Source organism: Phaseolus vulgaris, chromosome 2, assembly GCF_051622355.1.
Source record: "Phaseolus vulgaris cultivar YP4 chromosome 2, ASM5162235v1, whole genome shotgun sequence".
In the NCBI taxonomy this organism is placed as follows: Eukaryota; Viridiplantae; Streptophyta; class Magnoliopsida; order Fabales; family Fabaceae; genus Phaseolus; species Phaseolus vulgaris.
Window position 1 is genome coordinate 2,851,259 of NC_143499.1, and position 21,034 is coordinate 2,872,292.

General features: G+C 27.9%; 1 protein-coding gene and 1 pseudogene across 2 annotated transcripts; one reads left to right on the forward strand and one right to left on the reverse strand.

The window, feature by feature from the left end:
* Positions 1-488: 488 nt before the first annotated feature.
* LOC137810175 (cytochrome P450 71D8-like) lies at positions 489-2,949 on the forward strand (annotated as a pseudogene). Its single transcript, XR_016518349.1, has 2 exons — positions 489-1,423; positions 2,185-2,949. The product of XR_016518349.1 is annotated as a cytochrome P450 71D8-like (transcript).
* Positions 2,950-15,528: 12,579 nt separating this feature from the next.
* LOC150028938 (uncharacterized) lies at positions 15,529-16,071 on the reverse strand. The gene has a single exon (XM_090299382.1). The coding sequence runs from the start codon at positions 16,069-16,071 to the stop codon at positions 15,529-15,531; it is 543 nt and encodes a 180-aa protein (XP_090155508.1).
* Positions 16,072-21,034: the final 4,963 nt, after the last annotated feature.

The window sequence follows — 21,034 nt, forward strand, 5'->3', positions numbered from 1 at the left end:
TTTGTGCTCGTTACCAATTAGCAGACATCCTCACGAAGCCATTGTCTGGCACTTCATTCACTAGATTTTGAAATAAAATAAATGAACTTACTGTGATAATCCAATCATAAATTTAAAGGAAGATGTTAACCATAATGTAATTTGACCTTGAGCTAATACATGTTCTCTTCATTCACGCTGCATAAGTCTTGACCAGTATCAACATAATATAAACTAGTTTATTTTTCTCTATTGCTATTTCTTCCTCTCACCCACCAATATTAAAAGTAAGCATTCAACACATTTTATTTTTTAATATATTAAATAGAAAAAATGTGTAGAAAAAGAAAATTAAAAAAAAAAGAGTCATAATAGTTATGTAACTTCAACTGCAATTTAAGTATTAAACTCATTCAACGTCCCATCTATGGATTTTAGATTAAACAAAAAGATAGATTGTTGTCCAAGATTCTATAAATAGAGGAACGCTCAGCAAACAACATAAACACTTCATCAGGGCTGACTCTACAAAGCCATGGAAGCTCAAACCTACATCTTGGTTATTTCCTTCTCCCTATTCTTTCTACTGAATTGGCTTGTAAAACATTACAAGCTTAAATCTCATGTCTCTCTCAAACTTCCACCAGGCCCAAAGAGGCTACCCATCATAGGGAACCTTCATCAACTAGCAGTAGCAGGTTCTCTTCCACACCGTGCTCTCCAAAAGCTTTCCCATGAATATGGACCTCTCATGCACCTCCAACTTGGTGAGATTTCTGCAGTGGTTGCGTCCTCCCCGGAGATGGTCAAGGAAATTACCAAAACACATGATGTTGCTTTTCTGCAGAGGCCCCAGTTCATTTCTGGACAAATTTTATCCTACGGAGGAATAGATGTTGTTTTTGCTCCATATGGTGATTACTGGAGACAAATGAGGAAAATATTTGTCTCAGAACTTTTAAGTACCAAGAGAGTTCAGTCTTTCTCTTTTATTAGAGAAGACGAGACGGAAAAGTTTATAGACTCCATTCGAACATCAGCAGGTTCACCAATCAATCTTAGTAGCAGAATTTTCTCATTGGTAAGCACTTCTGTTTCCAGGGCAGCATTTGGTAACATATCAAAGGACCATATTGAATTTATGCTTTTGATTAAGAAAGTAATGGGTTCGGTTGGAGGATTTGACCTTGCTGATTTGTTCCCTTCAATGAAATCCATACATTTCATAACCGGGAAGAAGGCCAAATTAGAGAAGTTGCTCAATCAGGTTGACAGGTTCTTGGAAAGTATTGTCAGAGAGCATCAAGAAAAGCAAAGAAGAGCGAAAGAAGGGAGAGTTCAAATAAAGGACGAAGATCTTGTTGATGTTCTTCTCACCTTCCAGCAAACTGACGCTGCTCTCGACATCAAAATGACGACTAGGAACGTCAAAGCTTTGATATTGGTTAGTAAATGCAGAGAAACACTTGTCTTTTAAATCTCCCTTGCATACATGTTCTCTCTTTGTTTTTTCTGTGCTTCCAAAATTATGCAAACAACCATTTGCGTAACAAAAACTTTTGACACCTTTTTCTAACTTGTTGAAATAAGTGCCTTCAATGGCTTTTTTCCATACCAAAATTCAAACCATTCCCACAGTTACTTCTTCTTACGAAGTTACGTATCGAACCGTGATTTGTTTTTGAAAAAAAAATGCATACGTGTATATTAGTACGAAGTTAAGTAATTTATCTCATTTAGATATGTGTTTCTTCTTCGGCAATTCAATATTCAATTATAGAAAAACATATTTTTTATTCTTTGCAGCAAACTAAGTTTGAACCTAGTTGATCAGGTGGGGTTTGGTTTTTATTTCATCATTCCCATGATAGCCTTCGGTTTGTTTTACAAAGTTGGCATATGTCTGATCTAGAGTGGGAGTAAATTGAATGGTTTGGTCATATATTAAGTTTTGATTATAGTTGAAGAATTGGAATGAGTCCTTTTGGTCAACTCATTTAACCAACTAAAATGGTGAGGCGAGTCATGTATAAATATATATAGTATTCAAAAGGAAAGAGACAGCAAATGATAAATCTAACAAGTAAAACAAATGGAGAAAGGAGAGAAAGTACTTAAACAACTAGTTTTGTCAGAAAGTTATACAATTTTATTATATAGTGCAAGTTTTTGTTATTTTTACCAAAAATTATATTGCTTGGCTAGGACATATTTGCTGGTGGCATTGATACTTCGGGATCAACAATAGAGTGGGCAATGACAGAAATGATGCGAAGTCCAAGAGTGATGAAGAAAGCACAAGCTGAGTTAAGAGAAGCCTTAAGAGAGAAGGAGATAATTCATGAAAAGGATCTAGAGCAACTTCCTTATTTGAAGTTGGTGGTCAAAGAGACACTGAGGCTACACCCACCTACTCCTCTATTGATCCCTAGAGAATGCTCTGAACGAACCATCATCGATGGATATGAAATACCTGTCAAAACTAAAGTAATGATAAACGTATGGGCAATTTGTAGGGATCCCAAATACTGGAGTGATGCAGAGAAGTTTGTCCCAGAAAGGTTTGAGGGAAGTTCTATTGATTTCAAAGGGAATAACTTCGAGTATCTGCCATTTGGGGCAGGAAGGAGAATATGCCCAGGCATCTCGTTTGGTTTAGCCAGTATTATGCTTCCACTGGCTCGATTACTTTATCATTTCAACTGGGAACTCCCAAATAGCATGACACCTGAGAGTATAGACACCATTGAACGCTTCGGAATGGCCATTGGAAGGAAAAATGATTTGTGTTTGATCCCTCATTGTTTATGATCCTTGCGTGCATGCTTCTTGATGTGTCCATGTTTATCAAAAGTGTGTCATATATGTTTTATGCTTTAGAAAAATAGACTATTTAACACCTATAGAGATAAAGAGAGAGACATAACAATGATAGGTGATATACTATAGAAAGTTATATATTATTTGTAATTGTATGCATATAACCACTCTTTTACTTTCTAAACATTGTGTCATTATGAAATAATATCAAGAAGTCTATATACTATGAGAAAGGAAACATGTATCCATATTAGCGTTTTGTTTTATTCAACATAAGAAATAAAAAAGAGTGGGAAAACTACAAGAATAATGTGAATTAGACATCAAAAGGGAGCGTTGGCAGAAGATTAGATGTTGTTAAACTCGGTTATAACCTCTCTAAGTGCACATTAAGATAAAACTTATAAGAAAATTATTAAATATAAATTCATTTTAGAAACTAAAAAATAATTAGTGACTATATTAACTAAATTAGATATTATTTTAGAGATTAAAAAAATTATTAATATCTAAAATAATTTCTATTATTAATAAAATTTATAAATTAGTTTATAAATCGGTATCTAATTAGCTACTAACTACTTTAGATTCTAAAATTGGTAAGTAATTAGATACCAATTAACCAATTACATATCAATTTAGAAACTAATTTATAAATTTAAAAACCACTTTAGATACCATTAATTTTTTAATCTATAAAATAATCTCTAATTTAATCAATATAGTAACTAATTATTTGTTGTCTCAAAAATTTGTTTATATTTAATGATTTTCTAGAAGTGTAAGTAAGGATAAGACCGACACATAGTTGATATATGGAGGAGATGGGGTCTGACCATCACTACATGTGTACTTTTGCTAGGGCTGAGCATGGACGATCTAAAGGGTTAGTGGTAGTTAGGACTTGGCCTTCGCTAATTGAATTTTCTAAGGCTGAGTGTGAGCTAGATCGTCTCAAAAGATTGGTGGTAGCTAGGGCTTAGCCCTCACTACTCGTGTGTGGACTAGATAGTCTCAAAAGGATGCTAGGGTTTGTCTCTCACTACTTATGTGGGTTGAGCTTGGGCTACATTGTCTCAAAAGGTTGGTGAGAGTCAGGGCTTGGTTCTTGCTACTTTACAGGGCTTGGTTCTTGCTACTTTACAGACTTAATTCCACTTACATACTTCTCTCCATGGCAGGTGTGCCTTCACATCAAAATCACTTTACTTTACCTTCATTAGAAATCCTTAAATCACTTTCATATTTTCGTTGTCCCTCACATTCTTCCTCTCATTTTTGTTGTCCCTCTCCCTCTCATTTTTCTGTGGCTAGTGGCTGGCATCTTTCGTGCATTGATTGGAAGACTTAGCTTCGAAGACCAAGTTTGGAAGGGTGGAACTTAACCTTAAGTAGTCCATTTGAGGTTTTTATTTTCGTTTTTGGTTTCGTTTTTAGCTTTTTATTTTCATTGTGATTCCATTTTAGTTTTTGTTTTTGTTTTTTCATTTTGTTTGTGTTAAAGTTTGTTCATTTTCTAGATGTTTTGATGCAAAGTTGGTTGAGATCCCATTTGAAGTTGCTTAGTTAAGGATCCAGTTGAGGTTAAAGTTTCTTGTGAGAAATTATTGAATATGTACTTTTCTTTTTGGTATGGTGAACTATTGAATTTGTTTGTTACTGATTGTTTTTATGTGTTAAAATGTCCAGTTGAGAGGTTGGAGGAACATTTTTTTCATATAGACTCAACGTTTTGGTTAATTATACATTGTAATAGTTTGGAAATGTTGATTAGTTAATTTATTTATTTATTTTGAAGTTAAATAGTTTGGAATAGTTTGTTAGTTAAAATAGTTTTTCATTATGTGATCTTGGCTCTTTACTTGATGTTAAGTGGTGGTCCAGAAGATATATAACTTAGAATTTAATTTTGATGCATGTAGTTCAGTCGGGGATGGACGTGATTTCAGGATTCTAAAGAGAAGCAACAAATTTTTACTCCTACACTATGCGTGGGCTTAGCGAGGGCTAAACCCTCTCTTGACCTTTTCGTGTTTAATCGAGCAAGGTTTGACCCTCACCATTACTTTTATATTGAGGCTAGGTAGAACTTAGCCTTCTCTAGGTTAGAGTAAGTTAAGGCTTATAATCCTTTTCCAAGAAGTTTTCTCATTATCTTTAGCTAGGGTTTGACCCTCACTAAGTTAAAGTTAGATAGGTTTTGGTCTCGTTTTTATCTTTTAATAAGCGAGAACCTAACCTAGACTTTTGTTTTTTTTAGAGAGGGTTGAGTCTACAATAATAATTACGATACACAAATATTAATTTTTAGTATTTAAGTGTCCATCTTGTATGGAACGCTAAATCTATGCTATTTTTAATATAGATTCTTGTTTATTAATTCTTGTAATGAGATACACATGCCATCTTATCATAACAATATCCATTATATATGACAAAATAAAATAATATAAACTCCTTTCTTCCAAGCTACAACAAAAGGCTAAATTTGCAATTACGGATAGAATCTTAAGAAACTAATATATTTTTTTTTAAATAATATATAACAAAAGATTGAATATCTTTATAAGAGTTGGACGTGTAACATCATGCCTTGCAATAACTAAGCTAAGTAAAACGAAACATTTATCATTTTATTTATTTATTTGAGTTTATATAAATTTATCTTTCAAAAACTAATATCTAGCCTCATTCAATTTATTTATTTAATTTATCCTTAATCACACGCTAATCTACTTTATTTATTTATATTATTAAATTTATTTCCAGATATATATTGATTTATTTTATTTATTTATATTATTTAATTTATCTACAATTACATAGAGTCATTTTATTTATTTATCACTCTTTCACTTTGGGAAATATGGCTTGATATATATGCAATCTTGGCTTTCCCTACGTTAAATCAGTTTTTTAAGATTGTAGTGATACTGTTGATAAATAATGATATATAATAAAAAATATATATATAAGCACGCCGAGTTTTTTTCTGAAATTTCTCACCTTGCTTATCTTAACTAAATCTGAAAACAACAGGGCTGATTAGGGAGACTGATAAGGAATACCAAGGTAGAATATATAAACTGTTTTTTGCTGTGTGTTTCTCTGGCTTGCTGAATTGTTTCTGTTTTAAAGCTGTTTGAGTGTAGTATCTATCACTTTGTTGCAGATTCGGTTGGGTTTAGTGGATTGAGATCTTAACATATGGATGTTCCTGCACAACTGTGTTTTTGTAATCATCATTTGTTTTTTTCTCTTTTGTCCAAGAAAACACTCTAATGTTTTTTTATTCAATACATTTTTTGTTGTTCATAAAAAAGTATTACTCCTTAGTATATATAGAATTTGATAGTGTGTTTGAAAAGATTTCTTGTTGTCAATGTGTATTTTGATATGTACGTAAAAGCAAGCCCTGGAATATATGTATTTTCTTTGACTAAAATTTGTTTACTCATTCCGTTGCATTCTTGCTGTGTCTATTTCATTTTCAGTTTATTATTTTTGAGACTAATAATTAGTCATGACGAATGAACTATGTAATCCTCTCTATGTTATGTTAAGAAGCCTGCTAATTCCATTGATCTTCACAGAATTTTAATTACTTAGACTACATTACACGAAAAACAACTTGACCAAGATTTGATTATATTCTTCAAATAATATGATATGGCATATCAGAGGAGTCAACAAATTATTTATTCTTCGGTTGCAGGGTTGTTTGGCTAATTTGGAACCTATGTTATGATTGGTTAGGAATGAATTCGGTTGATCTTATTGTTTCCGTATCACATTTTGACCGTTTCAAGATTTTGGATGCACTTAATTCAGTTAATCTTACTATAGGTAATATTTGGATAGCTTTGGTCAGTAAGATTTGGAGACACATGAATAATTGTTTGTTTAAAGGAGGAGTGGTTGATCATTCTAAAGTATTTTCTCTGACATAGGTCAAGGTTTGATCTTGATCAACTCAAAGATACCGTCAGTGAGTTATGTATTGGATCCTTGGTATGTATGTACTCGATTTAATGCTAGTGCGTTGTTCTATTCTTCAGTTTATTAGTGTTGGAAAGGAAGTAGAGGATTAATTTGTGAATTTTAGATACGAAGATGAAAATGAACTTTTATCTTTTATTCTCTGTATGAGAGTTGAACCACCCTTAAATGAGCTGATTTAATTTAATTACTTATTACCGATAAAAAAAAATTGACATCCTAGAAGTACCAAGAAAGAAATCCTCAAATATAAATTGCAGTAGATTGCAAGTTTGCTTGATTAATTCTAATTGATAGAGGAAAAACATAGCGTACGGTGGTCGACTCAAATTTTTTTATAGTGGTCATCTCAAAATATAATGTATAAAAGTCTGATTCATTTAAGGTTTTCTCAAAATATATTATCTTCATGATAATGAAAAAAAGAGAGTGTTGTGTCACGTGCATGATTTCATAATTGGTGTGTAGTCATTCCTAGCTTTCAAATAAAGAAAGTTATCCATCTTGAGAATTTGGCAGCTTAAGCTTAAGAAATTTTTCTAAAATTCTGCAAGCAACTTCTCTTTAAGTGATTTGCAATGTGAATAGAATCATTGTTTGCCCTTCGAAAATTAAATTGACGTAACCACTTTAAAGTTATCTGACACTTTCTTTAGTTGCTTTGAGATTTGTATTAAAAATGATTTATAATAATAAACTTGGAATTAGATTGATTGCAATTTTAAAACAAATGAATGTATTTGTATTTGACTTTTAAATATATTTTTTTATTGGTAAGAAAAAATAAATTAATATGAATTATTTTAGGAATGAATTTATCCTTATACATAATCATAACACAACAACCTCTTTTAACCTACTTAATCCTTATAAACTTAAAACAATAAACATCTCAGCCAAAATAATAAATCTTGTAAAAACTCACTTAATTGAAAACATACAAGTCACAATCAATGCACCATTCAGAATATATAAAAGAAGCAGAATTAGATTTTTAGACGTTACTCAAAATCGAACATTTAATTGAACTATAACAAACATTTCTAAATGATCGATCACTCTATTTTAAAAAATATGCTGATTAGTGTGCTTTCATTTATTAGACTTTTAATTCACTTCTAAATATAACTATCAATTAAAATTAATGGAAATGAAATTATTGGTTTTCTCGAAGAGAAAGAAAAAGGGATAGAAAAACTGCAAAAGGAACATATCTTGAAAATTTCATGAGATATTAATTTATAATTTATAAGATGGATGAGAACTTTATCCAACAAATAAGTTTTATTAAATATCAAAGCAAGAGAAAAAGGGATAGAAAAGCTGCAAAAGGATATAAACCTTGAAAATTTCATGAGATATTAATATATGATATATAAGATGGATTTACCTAAGAAATAAGTTTTATTAAATATTAAAGCTTATATAATAGGCTATATTTTTGTTAGAATATATTTTTTAATTGATGAAAAATGTCGTGTTTTATTTGATTAAGTTTTAAATTTTATAAAATAAGAATATTTTTGTTTTTTCTTAAAATAAAATATTTCAATATAATAATATCTACAAACATAGTATGAAATATATGTTGCACAAGGGTATGGTTTCTTCCAATGTATGCAGGGGATGTTTAAGAAGAGGAATGAAGAAGAAAGGAGGAAAGGGCTATGAAGGGAGAAGGAGCGAAAACAGAGGAGGTAGCGTGAATGGAAAAAAGCAAGGAAGCAAGGACAGAAGAAGGCACTAGAAAATGCACTGTGACTAAAAGCTAAAACAACAAATTCTGTTGTTGGCAATCTCTGTTTTAGCAGTGAATAAAGCTGCAGAACATGATGAAGATAGGATTTGGTGGCAACAATATGAAGGAACAACAAGTACCTGTTAGTACCAAAATTTGTTGGTTTGGAATTGAGTTTTAAACCCTTTTAAATAAATTGAGTTTGGAATTTTAGTTAAATACTATTACGATGTTTAGTATTCAGCTTGAAGATTCAAGTTGATTTGTTATTCTTAATCACTTGGGTTTGATTATAAATGTGTTAAAAAATTAATTTTGTTTCGAAGGTTCAATTTTAGTGACTTAAGTATTACAAAAAGTTTACGCCTTTTAACTCACTATAAAAAAGAAAGTTATTAAAAAAAAATCAGTTTTAGAAATTAAAAATAATTAGTTATTATAATCTAAATTAAATATTATTTTAAAGACTAAAAAAATTTATTAGTTATATATCAGTTTAAAAATTATTTATCAATAATAAAAATTAATTTAAATATCAATAATTTTTTTATATTTTAAAATAATATTTAATTTAGTCAATATAATAATTAATATTTTTAATCTTTAAAATTAATTTTTATTTAATAATTTTTTTATTGTAGCTGTATTTAAATTTGATACAAATGACATTAAAGTTTAAGGTTTAGAGTTTAATGTTTACAAGTTTAAGTTTATTAAAAGTGTTAATTAATCAAATATTCGTTTTAGTTTACTTAAATCAATTAACATTTTAAGGAATGAAATTAACTCTCATATTAATCATATTAATTGTTAGAAGTATATGTTGACTTAAAGAATAAAGTGATTTGTCCTTTCAAAGAATTAAGAAATTGTTTTGAAAATAAATGAATGGTTAACTTTGAATAAAACAATATTTTCAATAAAATCAACGAGAAATCTTATTTTCATTGTTTTTTAAACATTTATAATATTCATATGTGATTTATAAATAAAGAAAAGAGAATAACACCAAAAATTATATTTATCCATTCTCACAAAAAAGAGCTCAATCTAGCCGTTTAATTAGTCAGATTAATTCAATTCATTAATCATTTTTAAGTTTTAAAAAAAAATCCTCAAGAAAATAAAAAAATACACACAAACAACAGGAATTTAAATTCTATAAGATTTTCTTATACTATTTATGAAACCATATCACATACAAATTGAGATCTTGAACCTTCAAATTATATATTGCCTCTTGTAAAACTCTATCAAAAAAAATTTATCACCCTAATTACGAAGAACAACACAAAAATATATAAAAAGAAGAATTATCACTAAAATATCATTATAAATTTTCAAATAATCTAGTTATTTTTCTGTATGTGTTTGTATTATTAATAAATATTTCTTTGTAATAAAGTTTCACATAAAATTGTAACAAATCTTACATGATTTCATATCTTAATTTTTTGATAATAAAATTTTCCTAGTGATTATAAAGTTTTTTGTAAAATCCGAGATTACTACACTCATATGTGTTTTCAATAATTTTATAAAATCATTTTAAATGCTGAGAAGTTAAAAATATTATAGCCTTATCAATAATATTTTTTAATTTTAATTTTTGTTGAACCTATTCTATATTTTTTAATTTGATTCTTGAAAAATATTTTTGTTAACAATTAAAGATAACTTTAAGCTTCGTCGTACTTTACTCCATATTTTTTTACTCACATGAAAAATGAAGTATGGCTAGACGTATTAGAATCAAAGTACGGACGGTGACGGAATCTAAAGACACAAGATGAATGATTCAAATAAAATTTTATCCATAAAATTAAAGATTCCATTTGGATATACTGTTTTAAATATTTCAAGAAATATAAAATTATAATGTTTAAACCTTAAATTCATTAATATAATATTCACTAAAATTAATCATCACATTGTGGAATGAGGTTCTTAAATTTAAATATAGAGATTGGAGAAATATGAAAGAGGATAGACGTATTTATAATGAATCCCTATGGAAGAAAGATTTGAAGATGATATGGAAGTTAGAGAAGTGGGATAGTAACTTTAGGGATTGTTTACATTGGGAAATTGGCAACCAGAAGTCTATGAAGTTTCGAGAAGATTGGTGGGCTGATAATGAATCCTTGAAGTTTAATTTTCCATGGCTTTTTTAGTTAAGTGTCGAGAAAGATACGTCGTTGGATAGTTGTGGGTCTCGAACAAACAATGGTTGGGAGTGGTCTTTGGCATGGAGAAGAAGTCTTTAGGACTGAGAGAAGGTCCAGGTTAAGAAGCTTGTCCTAACTCAGAGAAAGTTGATAGATGGATTTGGAAAGAAGATATACTTCAAGAGTTCTCTGTTTATTCGGCTTATGCCTTCTGCTTAGGTTACAACTTGGAGGGTGCTAGGAAATAGGATTGTCACTAAGACTAATTTACTTAGACGCGAGATTGCGATCGGAAGTGTTATGTGCTGCTTGTGTGGGGTAAAAGAGGAAGAGTATTATCGTTAATTTTTTTATTGTAGAATAGCCTAGCTGGTGTGGAATCTCTGTTATGCGTGGTTACGCATTTATCGGTTGCCCTCATTCATGCTTACTCCCACTTTTTGCAGTTCAAGTTGTGCAATGCTTCGAATTAAGTAAATTTAGGGATGGGGAATATTTGGATAGCAATGGTTAGTGAGATTTGGCGACATAGGAATAAAATTATTTTTAAAGGAGAAGTTCTAGATTATTTTAAGATCTTTTATCGGGCTCAATTGAAGGTTTGGTCTTGGATCATGTCTAAGTTCCCATCAACTTGCTTTTTTTTTTCTCTGATAGGTGTCTCGACCATCTAGTATGTCTTTACTCTCTTTAGTTTCATGATGAAGTTAGTTTTTGTCAGGATTAGTATTTTTAATATCTGTTTGGAAGGTGTTAGGGAGTCAGGTCATTCCTACTTCTTTGTATAAAGGTTGAATCACCCTTGAAGTGATTCATATGTATTTAATCTTTATTGTTGATTAAAAAAAAACATCTACAAAATTATCTACTTTAAAATTTGGAATTAGTGTTATTGGTCTCTATACCGTTCTGAATTTGATCGGACATTCACCAATCAAGTCTAAGTCGGATGTATTCTATTTCGGCCTGAATCATGAGAAAGCCCATGATGAATTAAAATTCACCATGATTTTTGGGACTATTATTATAAACCCCCCACATAATTATGTTGGTGTAATAATATTAATTTAGATAAATATATTATGAGAATCAATCTTTTTAATATCCGACCTCTTTTACTACTTTGATTTACCTGCACAATGTTCCTTCTTATATTGCATAAGTGCTCTAATTTACTTACACAATATCTCTTATTACATTACATAAATGCTCTGATTATATTACAGAATACCCTGATTTATATACAAGATATTAAAATTTTATGAAAAAATACTATAATATATCATATGGAGAAACCAGCTCATAAAAACTTATAAATAAATAGATTATCACAACTAAAATCTTAACCCTATATTCACTAAATAAACAAAATTTTATCTCAAAATATGAAATCCCTATAACTTAAATTAAAATCACTAAAAACTTACTGAAATTATGACCGACCTATTTTGACGAGAAGAGTCTCTATTTCTAAAGAATCTAATAATATTATATTGACTCTACATAATACTATTCATCATTAACAATGGCTATCTATCAGCAACAGAATGACTATTTCTTTATACAACAAAATGACTAAAATGCTTGATGGAGATCAGTTTCAAATATTGTTTTGTAATCTTTTATCTTTCAGGAGTCAACTTAGGGCGTCATATAAAGAGTTTTTTACTATCTAGATGCATAATAATACGTTCTCCATCATCCTTAATGCGTTTTTCTATAATTATTGATAAGAAAATCCATTTCCAATGTTAACGGATATTCCAACACGTTATTATCAAGAAAGTTATTAGGTGAATTCTTAAAACGTGCAAGCAAAAACGTAATTACGCGGTGGTTAATTAACCTGACTTAGTTTAGCCCATAGGTTTAAGCGACGTGTCTCTCCTTTCAAATTATAAATTATTTATTTAAATTAAACTGATAAGATTGTTGAATAATCTCACTCAGACTTTAACTCTGGTGGACAAAGTTTTAAATAAATAACAGGTAAGCATGAGTTTAGGGAGAAATAAATTCAACATAAATTTTTAGAAACCAAAATAATTAGTTCCAATAATAATTAAAATTATTTTAGAAATTAAAAAATATTGGTTCTAAATTAATTTATATTATTGTTAAATAATTTTTAAATTGGTATCTAATTAATCACCAAGGTTTTAACTATCAATTATTTAGTTTCTAAATTTGATAGTAAATTTTTTTACCAATTTAGAAACTATTTAACCATAATAGAAACTAATTTATAAACATTTTTTTTAAGTTTTTAAAATAATCTCTAATTTAGTTATTATTGTAACTAATTATTTTGATATCAAAAAATTAGTTTCTATTTCATGATTTTCTTGTAGTGTTTATTATAAGAAATTTATGTTATAATAAAATTTATTAAAATAATTTTAATAAAATTTTATTAAAAATTACAAATAAACTAAAAATTGTAAAAGTCATAAACTGTTTAAATAAACTAAAATTGTGTTGTAAAGAAAGTCATCAAACACCTTTCCAAAATCAACATATATGTTCAAACAAAATAAAACTAAAAATTTAGTCAATTTTATATATGTTTTTTTTATACATTTTTAATTTGTGGTGTTTTTCACTAAAACGTTAAAGACTGATTTTAAAAAAGTGAAATTTATTTAAAGAATCGATATTTTTTATATATGCAAATGTAATAAGTTGAATCCCTAAAATACTTAAAAAATAAAGTTAATTGTTAACAATATCGGGCCATAATATTTTTGTTTTGTAGCAATATTTTACTTACTTTATTATGGCTTCTAGAATGATATCAGGAATCATAATTTTCTTTAGCATCTAGATTGTCACGTGACGAAAAGTAACAACAAATAAACACAATGTCTAACTTTTTTTAATATTATAGGCTGTGTTTTCATTTCTATAAATTTTAGTGAATATTAAATACGAAGTATACATTATCTGATTTCGTGAATATGATAGGATATATTTAAATTCCATGTGTAGCATTTTAAAATAAATATTAATTACCAAAGACATTTTTCGATTTCATGAATATCGCATGTTTTATGTTTATCTATTCTAATAATACATATTAGATATATTAGATATGAAACTCATTTTATGAAAATTTTAACTGTTTGGTGTTAAAAAACTTGATATATGATTCTTTGTATAAGGATCGAAACATCTCTAAAGTGTCTTATTTTATCTTATTTATCTTTTGTTGATAAAAAATCACTACAAGAAAAGGGTTTTAACGGAGATTATTTAGTGAATGTTAACCCTAGGAGTTAATTTAATTAACGAAAGTTTTTTTAACCTTCGTTAAGTTCCAAGTGTTATTTTAAAAACTTAACAAAACAACATAGGTTTTTTAATCTTCGTTAAATTTTAAAGGTTTATTTTAAAATCTCAGTAAAATAATAGAAGGTTTTTTAATCGTTCCAAAGGTTATTAATCTCAACAAAATAATAGAGGTTTTTTTAACCTTTGGTTTACAGAGCTTTTCGTTAAATTCCAAAGGTTTATTCTAAAATCTCAGTAGAATAACAAAAGTTTTTTTTTTAAAACTTTCAGTTAGTTCCAAAGGTTTATTCTATAATTTCAACAAATTAACAAAAGTCTTTTTAACCTTTGTTAAATTTCAAAGATTTATTCTAAAATCTCAACCAAATAACATATGTATTTTTAACCTTCGCCCAAAAATATATGGTAGGAGCTCAATAAAACACTCTAGATTTTTCAAACTTCAATAAATAAATATAATTAAATCTATTTATAAATAAATAATTAAAAACTACATATTTTTAATTTATTTTATAAATAAATTCTCTAAAATTTTGAAAGTGTAACTTTACATTACAAATAAGTTTTATAAAGTTTCAAAAATTTATTTTAAAAAGTCAACAAAATAACCTTGAATAATAAGTATTTCAACAACTAATATTGGATAATAAGTATTTCAACAGTATTTGCATATTTTTTATGATTGATGGTAGTTGATTTATATAATTCTAGTTTTTTTTTGTTACGAGCTCATACTTCAAAAAACTTGTCTGATTTTGTTTTAGCTTTTGATGTACATATATTTTATGTGCAATTTTATTTTTAGTTATAATTGTTAATATTTTATTCTCATAATTTTGAAATATTTAAAATTAAGGTTTTTTTTAAATGCATCTAATAATTAATTCACTGTGAAAGTGAGAAGTAATAAAAGTTAATTTCTCCTCGCAATATGTTCTTGCAATCTTTAGCCAAGAACACACATAGCTTTGAAGCTCACATCTAAGAGATAATGCAATTATTTAGGATATATAAAGTAGTGATAAACACCAATTGTTACCAACTAGGTAATAGTAGCTTGTGACCCAAGTTGGGGCAGTAAGGTGATGGAAGAAGAAATACTAGAGTAAGAAGAATATTGTATCTTATTTAGTTTTTCTTCTCCTTTGATATAATAGACATAAGTGTGCTTGAATTGTGATTTCTTGCTAGGAATGTCGGTGACGACCATTAAGCCTATCTTGGAGAGCAGTGTGGGTGGAAGAGATAAGTGAGAAGGATCGTTAAAGATGGTGGAAAATGGGGTTGAAGGATATTTTAAACGACAAGTAATTTTATGAAAATTCTTAAACCTATGGTATTTTATGGAGGTTTTGAAACCCATGGTATTGTATGGAGGTTTTTTTTTTTTTTTTATCAGCAATAAAAAATCAATAAATGAGAACCACTTCAGGGGTGGTCCAACCCTTTTACAAACACACATACAATTTAACTCCTAACTCGACACCCAAAACCGCCGGTCAAAAGACCAACCAAACCAAGCGCTAAATAGCTTTACCGAATCAACCGTATACAGGCCAAAGGATCCAGAGCCCAACAGGGATAGGAAAAATAAACTTCGCGGGACTTTGCAGCAATCCAAGACCACACCTTTACTTGTGCTGAGGCAAAAACTTCTAACGCATCTGCCACTCCTCCATTAAAGACGACCGAGTTCCTATGCTTCCAAATTTCACTCACAATTCCAACCCAAATTGCCCCCCAAACATCATTAACCGAAACAGATGCCTGACTCAACCTGAATTGAATAAGATTTTGCATTGGATCCGAATGGATTACGAACGACACTCCAAGCCACTCAAAGCAAAGGCACCATACCCTCCAAGCAAAGTCACAAACGGCGAACAAGTGACTCGACGACTCATCGACCTTCCCACACAAGCAACATACAGGATTTTCAACCACCATCCCGCGCCTTACCAAATTAACCCTAGTTGCAATCCTATTTTCCAAAACTCTCCAGGCCAAGAATACAGCAGAAGGCATTGTATGGAGGTTCTTAAACCCATGATATTTAACAGGGGTTCTCAAAGACATTACTTGAGATTTATAAAACCCTCAAGAACACGTCCCGCAGGGACGGTTTAGAGGAAAAAAACTGCAACCCTGAGTAAATGACTTAATGAAGATTTTAACCTTGAATAATGTAAAAATAAACTTCGTTAAAACCATGTTTTCTTGTAATGTATAATTCCACTGATATGATGATTTATTAATCGAATTTTTTGGTAAATAATTAAAAATACATCACTAGTTCGAAATATAATTAGTACACTCTTTTTTAAATATAATTTGTTTGAACAACGGTAAATAAGATTATTTGAAATAAAAATTATATTAAATCAAAATACTCACTACAAGTAAAAATGGTTTTAACAGAGATTATTTAGCAGAGGTTAATATAATCCTAGGAAATGATATAATTAGCAGAGAGTTTTTTAACCTTCGTTAAGTTCCAAAAGTTATTCTAAAGCCCCAACAAAATAACGAAAGTTCTTTTAACCTTCATTAAATTGCAAAAATTTATTTTAAAACCTTGGCAAAATAGCGGAGATTTTTATAACCTTTGTGAAATTCTAAATATTTATTTTAAAACCTCAACAAAATAACAAAGGTCTTCTTAACCTTTCTTAATTTTCAAAGTTTTATTTTAAAATTTCAGCAAAATAACATAGGTTTTTTTAATATTCGTTAAATTCTAGAGATTTATTCTAAAACTTAGCAAAATAATGGAAGTTTTTTTAACCTTCATTAAATTCCAAAGATTTATCGTAGAACCTCAATAAAACACTTCATATTTTTCAAAATTAAATATATTTATAAATAAATAATTAAAAACTACATAGATTTAATATATTTTATAATTAAATTCTCTAAAACTTTACATTACAAATAAGTATTTTAAGTTTCAAAAATTTATTTTAAAAACTCAGCAAAATAACCTTGGATAATAAGTATTTCAACAACTAATCTTGGATAATAAGTATTTCAACAATATTTGTATATATTTTATGATTAATGGTAGTTGGATAATATAATTTTGAGTTTTTTTTGTTACGAGCTACTTCAAAAAACCTAACTTATTTTGTTTTAGTTTTTAATGTACGTATATTTTATGTACACTTTTAAATCTTATTTTGTAATGTAAAGTTTTAGAGAATTTAATTATAAAATATATTAAATCTATGTAGTTTTGGATAATTTAGTTATGTTTTAAAATAAACCTTCGAAATTTAACGAAAATTTAAAAACCTTCGTTATTTTGATGAAGTTTTAAAATAAACCTTTGAAATCTAATGAAGGTTAAAAAAAAACTCCCACTATTCTAGTGAAATTTTAGAATAACTTTTGGAACTTAACGAAAGTTAAAAAAACCTCCATTAATTAAATAAATTCCTATAATTATATTAAAAATAACTTTCGTTATTTCTTTTTTCTTATAGTGTTAACATTATTATCTATAAAAGATAAAAAAAAATCATTTTTTAATTCAAATTTAGCTCAAGATTATCTTTTTATCATTATAAAACAATAAACATTAGAGATTAAAATTATCAAAGAGAAATGCAAATATTAACAAAAAATTATCTCAACATTCTTATGAATAATTCTAACATTTAAGGTTTTTTTTTCAATATTATATTATTTTACCATAGACTAAGAAGTTGTACGCAGAAAGTTATTGCATTATGAGAAGAAGATGGAGTGGACTAGGTAAAAAATTTTTACAAATAAAACTGAAGATGGTGGAAATTAGGGTATGGTTACGTGCGATTTGAATAGTCACCTGACTTCTGAGCGCAGAGGTGTAAGCAAAAACGAAGTTTCTTCACTGAAATTATAAATTATTTATTTAAACTAAATGATATAATAATATAGTGTTCCAGAACGTATACCTCAGCCGAATAAACTTTTAAAAACCCAAAGTCCTTTTATATATGTTAGATTTGATCATTCCTCAATGCTGCATCCTTTTAATCAATTCAAACTCATACATATTTTACACAAGATAAGTAAAATCTAGACCTTTTAATCACGAAACACGTTTTTTAATTTCATGATTATTAGGTTAAGTTTAAATTTTATATATTTTTTTTTATATTTACATTTTCCAATTTTAGTACGATTCGATAAATTTAAATTCTATGTTTATTATTTTTATTAAATATAAAATACACTTTTAGTTCAGGAATACGATTGATTGTCCAATTTAGTATTATAGTTTTTCAATGATTCACTATTGTTGGAAAAATCACTTGAGTATATTGGTATCAATAATATTATAGACAGTTAAATACTAATTTAAAAATTGATTTATATTTTTTTATTAATAATAAAAATTCTTTTAAATATTAATAATTTTTAATCTATAAACAAATATTTAATTTATAATGATTAATTATTTTTGTTATTAAAGTTAATTTTTATTAAATAATTTTATGTTAAATGTAACACTCCAAAAATACATCTAATTATTATAATACAAGTTTTACATGTTTATATACAAGGTTAGTGTTTTTCAAAACATTCATAATATACATGATTAAGATTTATATAAATACAAATATTTACAATATAAAGTTCTAAATAACGTTTCTAAAGCCCTCCAGAACCTTTGACACCTATATGATTGCTCGTGTACATAGTACAGTCATCACAGTTCACAACACAACAAGTAACATTGATCAATTTCTCTTTTATTCAATCTTCTTCAAATCCAACATAAAACAATCACATAGATTTCACATGGATATATTCTGGAAGATCCGTATTAAGTAAGTCCTACTAGAGACTAACGCCTGATCCAGTACCCAAGACTTAGATTACCATCGAATCTAAAAGAAATGATCATGGTAAGTTCAATACAACCCAAGTCGTACATCTCATATCTCACAGTGTGCATGAACTCCCCCATTACACCAGACAAGTTCTTTTGTCATATTATGAATTTTATTATACTTATTATTATTATTAGTATCATTTATATCATTTAATATTATTATTAATAATATTATTAAATACTGTAAATATTATTAATATTATTAAAATTATTAATACTATTAAATATAAAAATATTATTAAATTATTAATATTAATATTAATAAAAATAAAAATATTAATATTATCACTAATATCAATATTATTATTATAATTATTAAAAATATTTTGTATGTAATAATTTATATACGAATACAATCCGTATGTAAATTTTTTCTTATAATTTTTTTAATTAAATTAAAAAAAATAATTAAACTCAAATTACTTTTCTAATTTAATTCTAACAACGTAATAAATCTTAAAATTAATTATTTCAATTCCCTATATCCGTATGAAAAAAATCGTATGTAATGTTCACTTAACAAACAAATATGGATCCGTATGTAACGTTTACTTTACATACGAATCCAAATCTGTATGCTTTACATATGAATCTGGATCCGTAATTAAAAATTTGTATTATAATGCTCATTTTACATACGGATCCATATGTAAAAATCCATATGTAATGCTGATTTTACATACGGATCCAAATCCGTATGTAAAAATTCGTATGTAATGTTCAGTTTATATACAGATCCAGATCCGTATGTAAAAATTCGTATATAATGTCACTTTACATACGAATTTAAATTCATATGTAATACTCAATTTATATACGGATTTAAATTTGTATGTAATAATTGGTATGTAAAAAACAAATTTCTTATAGTGAAACAATTAATTTTTAAGATCAAATTTCTCCATACAATATTTTTTTATATATTTGATTTAAATTATTATTTTTAAATAAAATTTTGTATCGACTATACTGACGCTATAATTTAATTATTTAAAAGAAAAGAAATTAGGATGCAGGGAAGAGACCCTGAAGAGTTGAGAAATTAGGATGAAAAATATTAACTAATAACGAGAGAGAAATGAGTTTAATGTATTAATACTAGAGCGTGTGAACTTATGGCTCAATCAGTTTTTATTTGTCAAATGTGCCTAACGAGAGCTTTAAGATGAAGTGCATGTTGCCATGGGACCTAATGAAACTCCCCTGCTCATAAAAGAAAGATATTTTGATATTATCATGTTATGTGAACTTAAGGTTGGAACTCCATACTAAAAGTTTTAATTATTTTTCTAATTATATTTATTAAAAAATTAATGAACATCCCTAAAACATTCTATATTTATTCATTATTTTTGTTAATAAAAAGAAAAAATTGTGTCTACTTGAAGATGAACTGCATGTCGCCATGGTGGGACCTAATGAAACTCCCCTTGATCATAAAAAAATATATTTTAATATTATCATGTTGACGTGAATAAAACTTTTTTCAATGCACGTCTCTCCTTTTATCGGTCTCTTCTTGCTTTTTGGCTCGAGATATTGTCATTCTAGAATAACCCATACTTTCTCTGAACTAAAAGTGTTCATGTGATTTTAAGAATGTTAACCGCCACTAAATATTTCCTATCAATTTATATATGTAATATATTAATGTTAGCCTCCTAAGAATGAAAATTTTCATATGTATGCAAGGCAATTATAACACATAAGAAAATGTTTTTTAGTAACAGTATTTTAACCCTTATAAAAACAATAAACATAAAGATTTAAGTTCTTGTTTTAACATAACAAGAAAATTCTTAAAACTAAAGAGATCATCTACATAACAATAACTACAAATATCATCAAACAACAATGTCACACACTCAAACAAACTATCTTTAACACCTGCTACTAAACCTGAAAATAACCGTGTCTAAACTTTAAAAAAACATCTTAATTACAGTAAAAATAGCACTAAAACAGCACTAAATCTGCAGTAAAAAACCAACATTTATACATCATAAATATAAATATAGAAAAAAAAAACAGATAAAGCTTTTGTTACTGTATATATGTCAAAGCTTTGGAATAAGATTTTCTGGCATATATACACGTCTCATTATACAAGAGTTGAAAAAAAAGAGACTAAGAGATTGAAAGAATATGGGACTAATGAAA